At 38.8% G+C, this 12,901-nt stretch overlaps 1 protein-coding gene across 2 annotated transcripts; it reads right to left on the bottom strand.

Moving 5' to 3' along the window:
• Positions 1 to 5,995: 5,995 nt before the first annotated feature.
• On the bottom strand, positions 5,996 to 12,599 carry lztfl1 (leucine zipper transcription factor-like 1). Of its 2 annotated transcripts, none has more exons than XM_038730889.1 (10): positions 12,299 to 12,599; positions 11,866 to 11,990; positions 11,488 to 11,682; positions 9,197 to 9,254; positions 8,631 to 8,702; positions 8,470 to 8,535; positions 8,310 to 8,387; positions 7,840 to 7,998; positions 7,574 to 7,677; positions 5,996 to 7,038 (listed from the first exon to the last, which is right to left on the bottom strand). In XM_038730889.1, exons 1-10 carry the CDS (start codon positions 12,299 to 12,301, stop codon positions 7,020 to 7,022), a joined length of 879 nt encoding a protein of 292 aa, XP_038586817.1. In that variant the 5' UTR covers positions 12,302 to 12,599; the 3' UTR covers positions 5,996 to 7,019. The 2 variants fall into 2 exon arrangements, with proteins under 2 accessions (XP_038586817.1, XP_038586810.1); XM_038730882.1 differs by having other exon boundaries at positions 7,840 to 8,016; positions 12,299 to 12,598.
• Between the last annotated feature and the right edge of the window lie 302 nt (positions 12,600 to 12,901).

Here is a 12,901-nt window from a genome sequence, read left to right as displayed (position 1 = left end):
TAACTGAGATTTCTGGTTGTGTTTCCTTGTGTGTCTTACTCTGTTGGGGCTGTTTTGGCCCCTGTGATGGTTCTCTGTAGGATAGAGTAGGGTTCTCAGTTTCACTTCCCGGCCTGATATAATCGCGTGAACACTTGCAGAGCGTGTGAGCCATCAGCTCTTCAGATTTCTACCAAAAGCTGGTTGTGTTTCTCGGTTTTGATCACACTGAGGCCCAGGGAAACGGCTGTGTCATGATCTCAAACGTAATTTCCTTCTGGGAACAAGCTGTTGAAGAAAGTGGCAGAACAAGAGGTTTCACTCACACAACAACACTAACCACCAAAACTAACTGACTGCGTTGTTCAGACTGGTGGCCATATAAAACGCTGTGTGTGCAGAAAAGAGAGCATGACATACTGTAGAAGGTCAAAGTTAAAATGTATTCACTTGTACACAAAAATAGAAGACAATGCCATATATGTCTATGAAGATTCTCAGTCATCCAGGTCATAGTTATCCAACGATACTGGAAAGGTCTTTCCAGTATCTTCAACCAAGTCCAGTTGCCCTTGATTTTAACCTTCGTTAAATGCCATATATAGGACCCAAGTTGAAGATTAGATACACAATGACAAATTTTAATCTATGCAAAGAGAATACTAGGAACTACTGATTTTTATCTCGATTGTGACCTTATGAACTTTATGGCTGACATTTCATATTGTGTCACTTATCTCTTGCAATGATGCGTACTGTTATTATTTTTGTAGAATACATAGACTGCCCTTAGGTTCATTCATTGATTTTACATGCTTCCAGGCAACAAAGAGTCTTTTAACGCGTTCATCTACATGTGTGCGTGTATGTGTGTGTGTGTGTGTGTGTGTACAGTATGTGTATGTATACAGTATCTCACAAACGTGAGTACACCCTTCACATTTTTGTAAACATTTGATAATATCTTTTCATGTAACAACACTGAAGAAATGACACTTTGCTACAATGTAAAGTAGTGTGTGTACAGCTTGTATAACAGTGTAAATTTGGTGTCCCCTCAAAATAACACATCATACAACCATTAATGTCTAAACCCCTAAGTAAAAATGTCCAAACTGGCTCCAAAGTGTCAATATTTTGTGTGGCCACCATTATTTTATAGCATTGCCTTAACCCTCAGAGCTTCACAGGTTGCCACTGGAGTCCTCTTTCACTCCTCCATGACGACATCACGGCGCTGGTGAATGTTAGAGACCTTGTGCTCCTCCACCTTCCGTTTGAGGATGCCCCACAGATACTCAATAGGGTTTAGGTCTGAAGACATGCTTGGTCAGTCCTTCACCTTTACCCTCAGCTTCTTTAGCAAGGCAGTGGTCGTCTTGGAGGTGTGTTTGGGGTCGTTACCATGTTGGAATACGGCCCTGCGGCCCAGTTTCCGAAGGGAGGGGATCATGCTCTGCTTCAGTATGTCACAGTACATGTTAGCATTCTTGGTTCCCTCATTGAACTGTAACTCCCCAGTGCTGGCAGCACTCATGCAACCCCAGACCAGGACACTCCCACGACCATGCTTTGCTGTTGGCAAGACACACAGCCAAACATGCTTGACCCCATCTGAACCAAATAAGTTTATCTTGGTCTCATCAGACCACAGGACATGTTTCAGTAATCCATGTCCTTAGTCTGCTTGTCTACAGCAAACTGTTTGCGGGCTGTCTTGTGAATCATCTTTGGAAGAGGCTTCCTTCTGGGACAATACCCATGCAGACCAATTTGATGCATTGTATGGTCTGAGCACTGACAGGCTGATCCCCCTTCAAACTATGCAGCAATGCTGGCAGCACTCATACGTCTATTTCGCAAAGACAATCTCTGGATATGACGCTGAGCACGTGCACTCAACTTCTTTGGTCAACCATGGCGAGGTCTGTTTTGAGTGGAACCTGTCCTGTTTTGAGGGGACACCAAATTTACACTGTTATACAAGCTGTACACTCACTACTTTACAATGTAGCAGTGTCATTTCTTCAGTGTTTTTACATGAAAAGATAATCAAATATTAACAAAAATGTGAAGGGTGTATTCACTTTTGTGAGATATATGGGGAGGAAACATGCTAACTCCACAAACGAACGGCCTGATGCTCTTGCAAGAAAAGAGCAACTGGCAGAGTTATTGTGCTAAGACGCCTCAGTTTTATACATCACCATGAATTTGATTAAGCACTTAATGTATCATCTCAGAGTCATGTATGAATAATACAGAAGCCGTTGGTGATACTCACAGATACTCACAATGGAGAGGTCACAAAACACACATATATGACAGCAAAAGCCACCAAATCTGCACCAGATGTCTGTTTCTTAACATTTACTGTAGGTCTATGACCGCAATGTGAAAACTTAACATTCTATACTCTATATACTGTATCCTGTAATATAACTTTAATTTCGAATTTTGAAATACTTGATAACTTCAGTCAATTGGGAGCTTCTTCTATCTCTATGCTGTTATAAATAGTCTGGTTCACATGCCATATGACCTGACAGCCCTCTAACTGGTAGTGAAAATTTTCAGGCCTACGATTCACAGGTTGCGACAAGGTTGAAAAGCCATGTATTAGTCACCAGTATTGCATTATGCAGGCCGCAGGGTTTTAGCTAGTTAACACGGTGCTGTGCATAATGAGAAAGGGGGGAAACCCATCTACTGTAATTAGTCCACTTCAATGAGTTTTACAAATAATAACCTTCATGTGGTCAAATAATGCACCTGCAGTTACTAAACCGTTACAACTTATACCTGAATTCACGATCCTGAGAAAAACAGTCAAATGAGAAGCATATGTCAATCATAGTCGTCAAGCTCAAAGTGCAGTGTAAAATACAATACACAGCCATGTCATGTTTTATTTTTGGTCTAAAATAATTGCATAGTTAGATAGAGGTTTTCTTGATTTTCACGATATGCACGTGATGTCTCTGTAATAAGACTATGTTGACTCAAACCTGAAACCTGATTCAGCAGTTTTTAATCAGGTAATCGTGTAAATCATATACTTGTTCCGCATTACTTATCCTCTCAATGTTCTTTTTAAGCAGAACTGTCAAATCTAGAAGAGTTAAAGGACACAGAATACCAGCTTGAGTGTTGCATCATTTGCTGAACTCACCTTAGGATGTGATATTTCACGGAAAATTATATCAGCAAGATAAAAACTAACACATTGAGCAATCATTCTCAGAAGTGATATGTTAATCTTAATATGTGGCAACTTTCTGTAAGTGTGAGATTCAGATTTTAAAGTGATATGGAGCAGCCCCTGGAACCTGGGACCTGTTAGCTCTCATTATCTTTTACAACCTTGATCACTGCCTCTAGACTGGCTTGGGCCACAACCCACATGCATACAGCCAACGCCTACTGATCAGGAGATAAGGCTGAGGAGCCAGGAGATGGAGCAGAGGCAAAAGATCTCTGGGAAAACCTAAAACACAGATATTACACACATGCACATTTTTTCACTTATGAATTCAACGTTTCATTTGTATGGCTAAGAAAGGGTTATTTCTTCGTTAAAAGGTACAGGGCATAACCTTTATTAAAGGTAAACATACCATGTGCTGCATAGTCTATCTCTGCTTTCTTTATGAAGCTGTGTGATACTACTGCTGGGGGAAATATTTCATCGCAGGAAGATAGTAGTAGCTTTTTGGCCATACAACATGCATTTGTAATGCAGGACTGAACAGTTAAAGCAATTTGTTATTCCTCTAAAAATCACAGTCATTATTTTTAAACTTCATGCAGCACTCTGGACTTCACCGTACATTCTGAAACTCTCTTGAAATGTGTTTTATGTTTCCAGCAAAAGTCTGCTTGATGATTCTGGAGAAAAACCGAAGCTTTTGTCTTGCCAGTGAAACTTAGAAAACCCCTTTGATGCATTGTCAGTGAGCAGGAAGCTACTGTGAATGGGTACGCCACTCTCTGACATACATTATATTAACAATTGCCCCATATTGTGGGAAAGTACTGCCACTGTCACTGCTCTCAGCAGTGCAAGAGATTGAGTTTGGTGCTGAGAGAAACTCGTCACCACTTCCTGTGTACCTGCTCGCTGTGATTTATTTCATGCACTGATAGACAACTGTTCAGCATTTGCATCCTATCTGAAATTATCAGAAGTTTTCCCATGACAGTCACTGTTCAGCTACTAACAGAAAACAGATGCACACACGCAAGTATCAACTCACATGCATAAGCACTCAAAAGTAACACAATCCCCTGATCTTTGGATAAGAAATTATATGCCTTTTCTTTCATGTATCACCTTTTACAATCTCGTGCTTTGACAGCAGGACAAAGGTTTTAATAAAATGTGTTAAATATCATGTGCTAACTACATGTGGTTTTCATTGGTAGCCTTTAACCCCCCCCCCTTTTTTTCTGCACCTATAGGAAGAAAAGTACACCATGCATACAACCCCTGCACATGATGCAAAACCAACACAGGTTGAAGTCAGAACAGACTGTGGCTTGATGAGTTTCACTGAAAACAACAAGGGGGGTTGACGGTTGACTGACTGATGCCCACTTTGCTTCTTATGTTGCCACTATCTCAATCTACTTTGGTTAACACAAGGCAAAAACAATGAGGTCTCTTTGTAGATACTTGAAGTAGATGAGCAGATACAGAGATTAAATGTGTTGAATTCAAAACAACAAACTTGCAACTGCAATGTGTCAGACCAGGTGATAAAAAAAAACTGCAAGTGATAAAATAACACCCTAATTTAGAGTTTTGATAAAAACAACTGAAGGATGTATCTCACAATCATTTGTGTCCCTTTCCTGATGTTTAATCAGTTCAAAAATGACCTATAAGTAAATTGGTCATTATCTTTAATTCAGCACATGTATGGCATTATACAAGGACAAAAAAAGATACCATCATAATAGCCATGCTTACTGTAGTTAAAATGTATGTAAGCCTGGTGGGCCGGCATGCAAAACAAGTACTGTAATAGCAATATCTCCAGTCTAACCAAGGACAATTATTAATGCATGTCATCCAACTTTTCTCTCTACACACTCGTCCTGTCCAATAGAGAAAAATATCTCACCATAAGTATCCTTACCTTCTGTGTTGCTAAAGTCACTTTATACTCCCTTCCACGCTATCTGTGTCCACTCTAGTCATGATAATTGAGGTATCAGGGGATCCCGGAGGCTCAGTGACTAAAGTGTGCACCATGTAACCGTGGCCTCCTCAGTCCCGGACGTATGTCAACCAAATCTTCTTCTTCCACTTTTTTAGACTTTGTCCTCAGAGTCTGTCAGGCTGACGTGACAAAAATAATGTTGGGGGAAAAGAGAGACTGGAGTATTCATAGATGTACTGGCCTGTAAAACCATACAGTGGTTAACCAATGAAGCAACACTGCAGCTTTTATTTGAAAACAGTCCATATCCTCTTTAATACTTTGTATACCTGTTAACAGGAATTGTATGAATTAAGGCCGCATTTAGCCACTGAGATCATACATTCCTATGTTATTTAAGTGTACAGCTTTTCTTGGTTTATGAAGAGGCATGTCTTTTAGTAATCTGTGCATTGTTGTAGTATGGTGCCCCCTTGTCACTTCCACAAACATTGATGTTTATGTAGTGTTAAATCAATCATCATTTATTCATATTGCCTTTTAATTCTTCCACTTTTGTATTGTTTATTTGTGTCACAAACCCCTGAAGCCTATCCCAGCATGCAGTGGGCCAGAGGAGGAAGACACACTGGACATGTTTCCGGGACATGTTTACTGTCTGATATTTTCATGAGGCCAGAACATGTACTACAGCTCAAATATTACAATCAAATCAGAAAGCCATTTCTTAATCTTCAGTGAATTCAAGTGATGTTTAGATGATTAAATTTATCCCAAACTTAAAGTGAAAAATTAAAAGCAATATAATGATGACAACCTACGATGACTTAAATCACTAAAAATTACCACACATTTATTTGGTAACAGCTTTTATTACCCCATACGTTGCACAATACAAACAAATGCACATCTAGTGTAATACAAGGTAGATGTATCATACTCTACAAGAGCATTACTTCATGAACATCATGTATATTTATAGATTTTTTTCTTACACCCCGTCACCCACAGCAATACGAAAAGTACACAGTTAAAGATTCCAGACAAAAATATTCTATGCCCTTTGTGTAGGGAAATCTTTCTAGATCACTATCCATGTCAGTTAATATGCAAGAGCAAAAAAAATGAATGCAAGAAATTTGGTACATTTTCAATGATCAGACTTTCACAGAATGTCAGATCATTGGAAATATTTGTTGTGTGAAATGCTACTAAATGTTTGGGTAACAAATTAAAGCAAGGTTGACCAAAAGGGTCATTACTTAAACTGTTCACTATTAATTAAAAAATGGCTTAGGGTTTGCTTGGAACTCTGGGTCTAGCTCAATAAGGTTTGAATTTTGACTACAAAACGGGCTTCTAAAAGTAAGACTGATCATATCAACATATCAACAATCAATTACCTGGTGCTAGAAAGCTAAATATTACCTATAACCATCAGATAGATAAGACTGCAAAGCTTCAGGCAGACAGTACGTATCTGTCAAATTCAGCTAATGGACAAGGCCTCTTCAAACAGGGACATGATAATAATTGCATAGAGCACTGAGGGAAGTCTGCTAGCTACTGTACGTGAGCTCCAAATTGAGACGTAGAAAAAAAGCACAGCTGAAGAAGGCTATCATTTGTCACTACTTCATTTGCGTGTTCAGTTGTGTGTACTGTCAACCTCCCCGCTCCCGTTTACTTTACAAAAGCCAATAACTACTGAAGATGCCAGATAAAGCATGAATAAACAATTCCTCGTGGAAGTGCTATTTTCTGTCTCTCTTGTCTTACAGCAGTGGAAATGATGGTTTCTTCTTTAAACCATCATGTATTTTGGTCCCGTCTTACACTCCGGACACCTGGAAAACCAGCTGCCTTGGGTAGAACTCATTCGTTGGGCTCATATCTGAAACAGAGCAATAACAGCATTACAAAGCTGAAATTAGACACATTGCTTTGGAGGGGTGTTGGGGTGTTGGGGGGGGGGGGATCGACACAGCATAGTACTGCAATATTTTTCGTGGCAATACTGTATTGATACGCTGAGGCTAAGCATTGAATTTTTATTATATAAATTGTACATGAGAATTTTACTTTTTAGCTCTATAATAATAAAATAAATTGCATTTTCAGTCCACTAGAAAAAGAGGTTTCCTTTGGGGACACAATCTGAAGTTGGAAAAAGGTAATAAATTCCAATACATTACAATATGTCTGAAATCGCAATAATATCATATTGTGACATAAGCATCGTAATAATATCGTATTGAGGGTGAAGTGACATTTTAAGTTTAAAAAAAAAAACATGATTCCACAGGACCACAGGGTTTCCAATTTTTTGTTGTTTTGTTTTGTTCTTCAGACAGCGATTGCCCTCTAAGAATGCCACCATCTAGAGGGATGATATTTGCATTGTTTTCTTCTTGAAGATGAATACCCACCTCTGCAATCGTTTTCTGATTTCTTTGATCTGCTCATTCTTCTTGGTTAGGATCTCCTTCATGTTGCGGTAGGCTGCAGTTTGCTGAAACTTCTTCTCCAACTCCTGCATACCACACACATACATAAACACAGAACCTCACTGCACCTAATCAATTGCCCCAACAATAACTGGGCAGTAGAGCAAGTTTATCCGCCCCAAACATATTTGACCAACACTTGACAGTTGGTGGGGGTTAACTTGCTGGTAAAGACGACAGAGATGTACCTTCTCTGCCAATGACAGCTGCTCCTGCACTCGCAAAAGGTCGTGTCTGGCAGATATCAGGTTCTCCTGCAGATCTTTCTGGGAGACAGCGTTGGTACTAAGAGACCTTTCATAGTCTTCCCTCAGAGCTGCCACTGTGTCCTCGAGGCTGCTGATCTCCTGAGATTGAGCAGCCAGCTTGAAGGGGGAAAAAAAACACAAGTTCAGATAGAATAAACGGCAGTCATCGCCACTCTACAGAATCTAGACCCTATTCACATTGACAGCCAAAAGTAACACTGTGGTCAGCGGGATACATACCATTTGAAGTCCAAGTTGAAAGATCAAATCAAATGAGAGCAAATGTTCAGATGCAGTAAAATAAAAAATGAAAAGTAAAAAAATAAATAAATGAGAGGTAAAATGGAAAGCAAACTCAAAATGTCACAAAAGAAGATGATGTTACTTGCACGCCGAACTCCAAACAGTACCTGCTGTTCACCATGCACCTTCTGAAGGTCCTTCAGAGCCCTCTCTGCCTTGGTTTTCTCATCTAGTGCACTCATTGCCTAGAGACATTAATCAGATCAGAGAGTGAACGGTATAAACTTGATGCTGTGCGTTTAAAAAATGTATGGCTAACTGTTATACCTGGGTTTCTATAGTCCGCAGCCTGGCTTTCAGTTTATCATTTTCCTCCTGTAGTCTTGCTATCTCCTGAATAAATATTAAGATAGGTATAAATACGATAATGATGGTAAAACTTTCTACAATAAATCTGTATATGTAATTCATGCAATATATTTCTTTACCTTGTTAAGAAGTTCAGACACCCCACCTTCATTCAGTGGTGCCAGCTTGGGTTTGCCTGTTTCCTGGTTTATCTGGGAATGCAATATTAAACACTTCACAACTGAAGCAATGACCAAACAGCTCTTATTCCTTAGTCTAAAACATGTTGGATATATCTTGCTATTACTAGTACATGAGTATGGAAATGAAAACACCATTTTTATATCTGTCTAGTCTTGCTTTTCTTAGAAACGTGAGTCTGACTAGGGTCTCCCTTATCAGAAAGGTGTGAATAGCTTAGCCCATAAAAGAGCACAGTATTGTATTACAAAGATGATTTGTTTTTCTTTCCCCTTGCATAGTAAAACCACAAGTCAACCTCAGTGACTTCTGAACCGCACGGCTACGTGTGAAGGGCAGACGAGCTGACATATAAAACTACTTAAAATGCAAAGGAACGCCGCACTGCTCTCTAGTTACTGAATGCCATGTGGGTGTAAATATCCTTGACACATGATTAATGGCAACTACATTGATGGTGATGTTTCATGGTCTGCATGTGTCTTGAGCTGCACATTATACTCACCTTATCAGCGGTTTTAAAGTCAGTCTTCTCAAATTCAGCCACTTGTTCTAACAGCTCCCTATTTGGGTCAGGAAGAACAAAGAATTGGATGGCGGAACAATGAAGAAAGTTACAGAGAGTACAAAATAAATCTTGAAATCTTATCAAATATTATCTAAATTGTTTTGCCTCTAAAATACAAAGTATGGAAAGTTAACGTCAATATTTTGTGAGTAACACTGAATAAAGTGAAACTGAACGGAAAATGTGCACTCTCTCCTCACACAACGGTCGCCTTGCCACCACAAAGTAGAAGATGTTTATAATTTTTGACATTACAATAATCTGCTATTTGGCAGTTGTGTATCTTTGGCAAGGAAAACAAACACCCTTGTTCCTAATGGCAGTTTAGCACTTATGCTATGAGATATGTGCTTGTGGTGGGGAGAACAGTACTCTGAAAAGCTTAAATGTGGTTTTGAAAACAGCAGCTGAACACACGTAGACTGTAACATGGGGCGTATTCCTTGCTTTAAACACCCTATCAGTCACGTAAGGCCCTGCAGGAAAAAAATAAGCTTCAGAGCTTGTTTATCCACCCACCATGTGCACACTACAACAAAAGAACCTCTTTCAAAACATGCTCATAGTTTTAACAAGGTGAAAGGTTGCAGAGGTCAAACGTTACATTAAGTTCACCTGAATATCATAAAAGTAAATTCAAACCTGTGTATGTGTACCGTTGAGCTTTACAATGATCTCACTGGCCAACAGTGTTAGATCGTATGTTAAGCTGCAGAGGTGTGAATTTATGAACATTTGCTCTGATAGTGAAGATTACTGAAAAACCTTGCTTCCGTCCATCTCACTGACAAAAAGAGGAACAGGGCAAAGCTTTAGTTTGACATTCAAATTTGTGAAACGAGGCAAACATTTCACACAACTGCTTTTGATATTATGTATCCTCTGAATTATTGTGAATCTGTATTAATATATTTATGCAAAAAAGCCTTAATACTCCATTTGCCAAAATGTTAAGAATGCAAAGTAGATTCTGACAACAGTTCAAATGTGATTTATCTTTCTTAGTGGACTCACATGTACATGCCTGCATTGCTCTATGTTCAGGCTTGTATATAGAAAAAACACTTTAAGGCACTTTTGGCATATTTGCCTGGTAAGAACAGCAAGAACGGCCTTTTAGGTAATTTAAAGTTTACTGTATAGATTAATTAATTAATTTTAACACACGTGCCCACAAACACTTCAAATGCATGCACACATATAACATGAGCTGCTAATGATAATTTACAGTATAAAAAAACAGTACAGTATACTATATACTGTGGTATATATATTAACTTTATAACTTTTTAAATTAAACATTAGTACTTGTGTTAATTATTGTAAATGTGTAACAATATGTAAATTTGCTGGATGTAAGAACTGAAGAGTGAGTTCACGCACATTACAAAATAACATTTTTTTATGTACCACTAGAGGTAAGTAGCAATGCAGAAAGTTTTACTTTTTGTTGGGAAAGCTTTAAGATATCGGCTGCTGAGATTTCTGCAATTTTCGATGGACTAAAAGAAACAAAATATTTAATTTGAAGAGAATTCAATTATCCTGTTTTTTGGGGTAACACATTATTTAAATTTAGTTTTTTAATGAGATTCATTAAAATTCACTGCACCACTCACCTTTATTCTATCTGACTGGCAGAAAGTCAGATATAATTAATACAAATTTAATTTTTGTAATTTGGGTAAACTGACCTTAAAATAAAGTGAGATGGTGACTGAAGTTAACTGAATATCACTGCAAACAGGAAACCACTGTTATGGAAAAAGGGGCTTAAATTCACACAGTGGAAGCAAGCATGTGGCTTAGCAATTACCTTTGTGCCTGGCATATAATGTAACACTGAAGAGGAAGTGGCACCAAGTGGAGGAGTTTATCTCAGGAACGTGAAAGTGTAATTTGTGTTCAGAGGCCCAGCTGACTTATTTTTAAGTGTGGCTCTATTTGACCTTGAACTGATAATTTAGTTTAAATAGTTTTAATTTGATGATGTTTCTACAGCTAACTGAATGTGACATGTTGTCGTTGGGTCGTTTTTGTGCATAAAAGATCCATATCTTTTGCACACAGTTTATGATGTCAGCAAAGCATCTTAATTTGAACAAGATAATAATAATTGTGCACACTAAATATAAAATATTTCCTTTTGTCAAATGTTTACTGGGTGTTAGTCTATTTACTCAACAATTTAGAGGAAGCCTGAATCTTCTTCCTTCCTCACTTCTCACCTGTTCTCCAGCTCAGAGATATCACTCTGCAGTCGAAGGTAAAACTTCTCGGCCTGGGAAAAGAGCTGCCTGAGCAGCAGCACATTAGTGTGGGCTGTGTTGATGAGCTCCATCTCCACCTCCCCACGCACCACTACCTGCAGCCCGTCCAGCATCTCCCTCACCTCGTCCACTGTGAAGGTTTCGTCCACCAGCCTTCAGACAGAAACATACATGCACACAGGTGTATGTTAAAGGTCCACCTGAACTGCAAAGCACTTAACTGTGTTAAATGTTTTCCTTCTATTGAATATGCATCTTAAGTTTATTAAATTGAAGTTATTAAAGTTGAATTAACATACAAACAATGGTACCAAAACCCTAAGTATGACCAGTCACCTGCTATCTTTGAGTTCTTCAAAACATGAGTCAATAGTCTTTAGTCTCAGGACCCTCTTTGAACGTGCAAATCGCATGTAATTGATGACTTCATTCTGATGGTGTTCATTAAAGCCAAATTCAGCCTGCATGGAGACAAGAAGGGAGAAACTGGTAAAACGATTGTCATGAAAGACAGAGAGAGAGACAGAGAGAGGCTGTAATGGAAACCACAACTAACTAGCTGATAGGCTAGCCTGAAGAGGATTTTTTCCCCTGCTGTGACAGGGCCTATTAACATGAGCTTGCACATACAAAGTGCTACCTATGGAGTCGCTTGCTAGATGTGGACTCATCTTCGCAAAAGAGAAGGGGAGACGTTTAGCTTGCTAACTTCTACAAGCAAACAGGTAGCCACGCAATCCATAAATAGCAGATAATAGCAGCTACTTACCATGGTGGCTTTGGAGCTAACGTTGATGTTACTACGTTAGCTAGTCTAGACTGAGCAGATCCAAAAGGAAAAATGGGTGTTTGTTTCAGCCTCTGATTTAACGTCAGGCCACACAGCGAACTGGCAAGAAGCTAAAGTCGCTAAAGCTACTGGAGTCGATGATTCTAGTAAACTGTATTATACTTAAAGCATAACTCGGTCAATTCTCTAACGGGGTTAAATCATAGCTGTAAGATTATCAGACAGACCGATTGACTAGCCTAGCTATCCGGCTAGTGTTTGCCTTGAGAATAGCGTCATTGCCTTGGTTACTAGGGGTGCGTTCAACGGCGCTACGTACATCACGGAACAACAAGTGGTGCGGTCATCATTACTGAAATATAAACATATGCACAATTAATGAATCAGCATTGTCATAATAGCCACAAAAACATACCCAGAAACATTGACAATTAATGGTGGCCACCTTTAAGAAATATTATACAATGCAAATCATTATTTGGTCAATAAAATTACAAAATCCTTTATTAAGCCCACAACTGTGAAATTCACAATGCATATAAAAAGACACTTTAAAGATAAACAAACAATGAATAAATAAAC

Source organism: Micropterus salmoides, unplaced genomic scaffold (genome assembly GCF_014851395.1).
Source record: "Micropterus salmoides isolate LMB-PRFRI ecotype aquatic unplaced genomic scaffold, ASM1485139v1 Ms_hic_scaffold_1, whole genome shotgun sequence".
NCBI lineage: Eukaryota > Metazoa > Chordata > Actinopteri > Centrarchiformes > Centrarchidae > Micropterus > Micropterus salmoides.
Note: the sequence above shows the minus strand (reverse complement) of the source record. Positions and strands in the feature narration are given on the sequence as shown.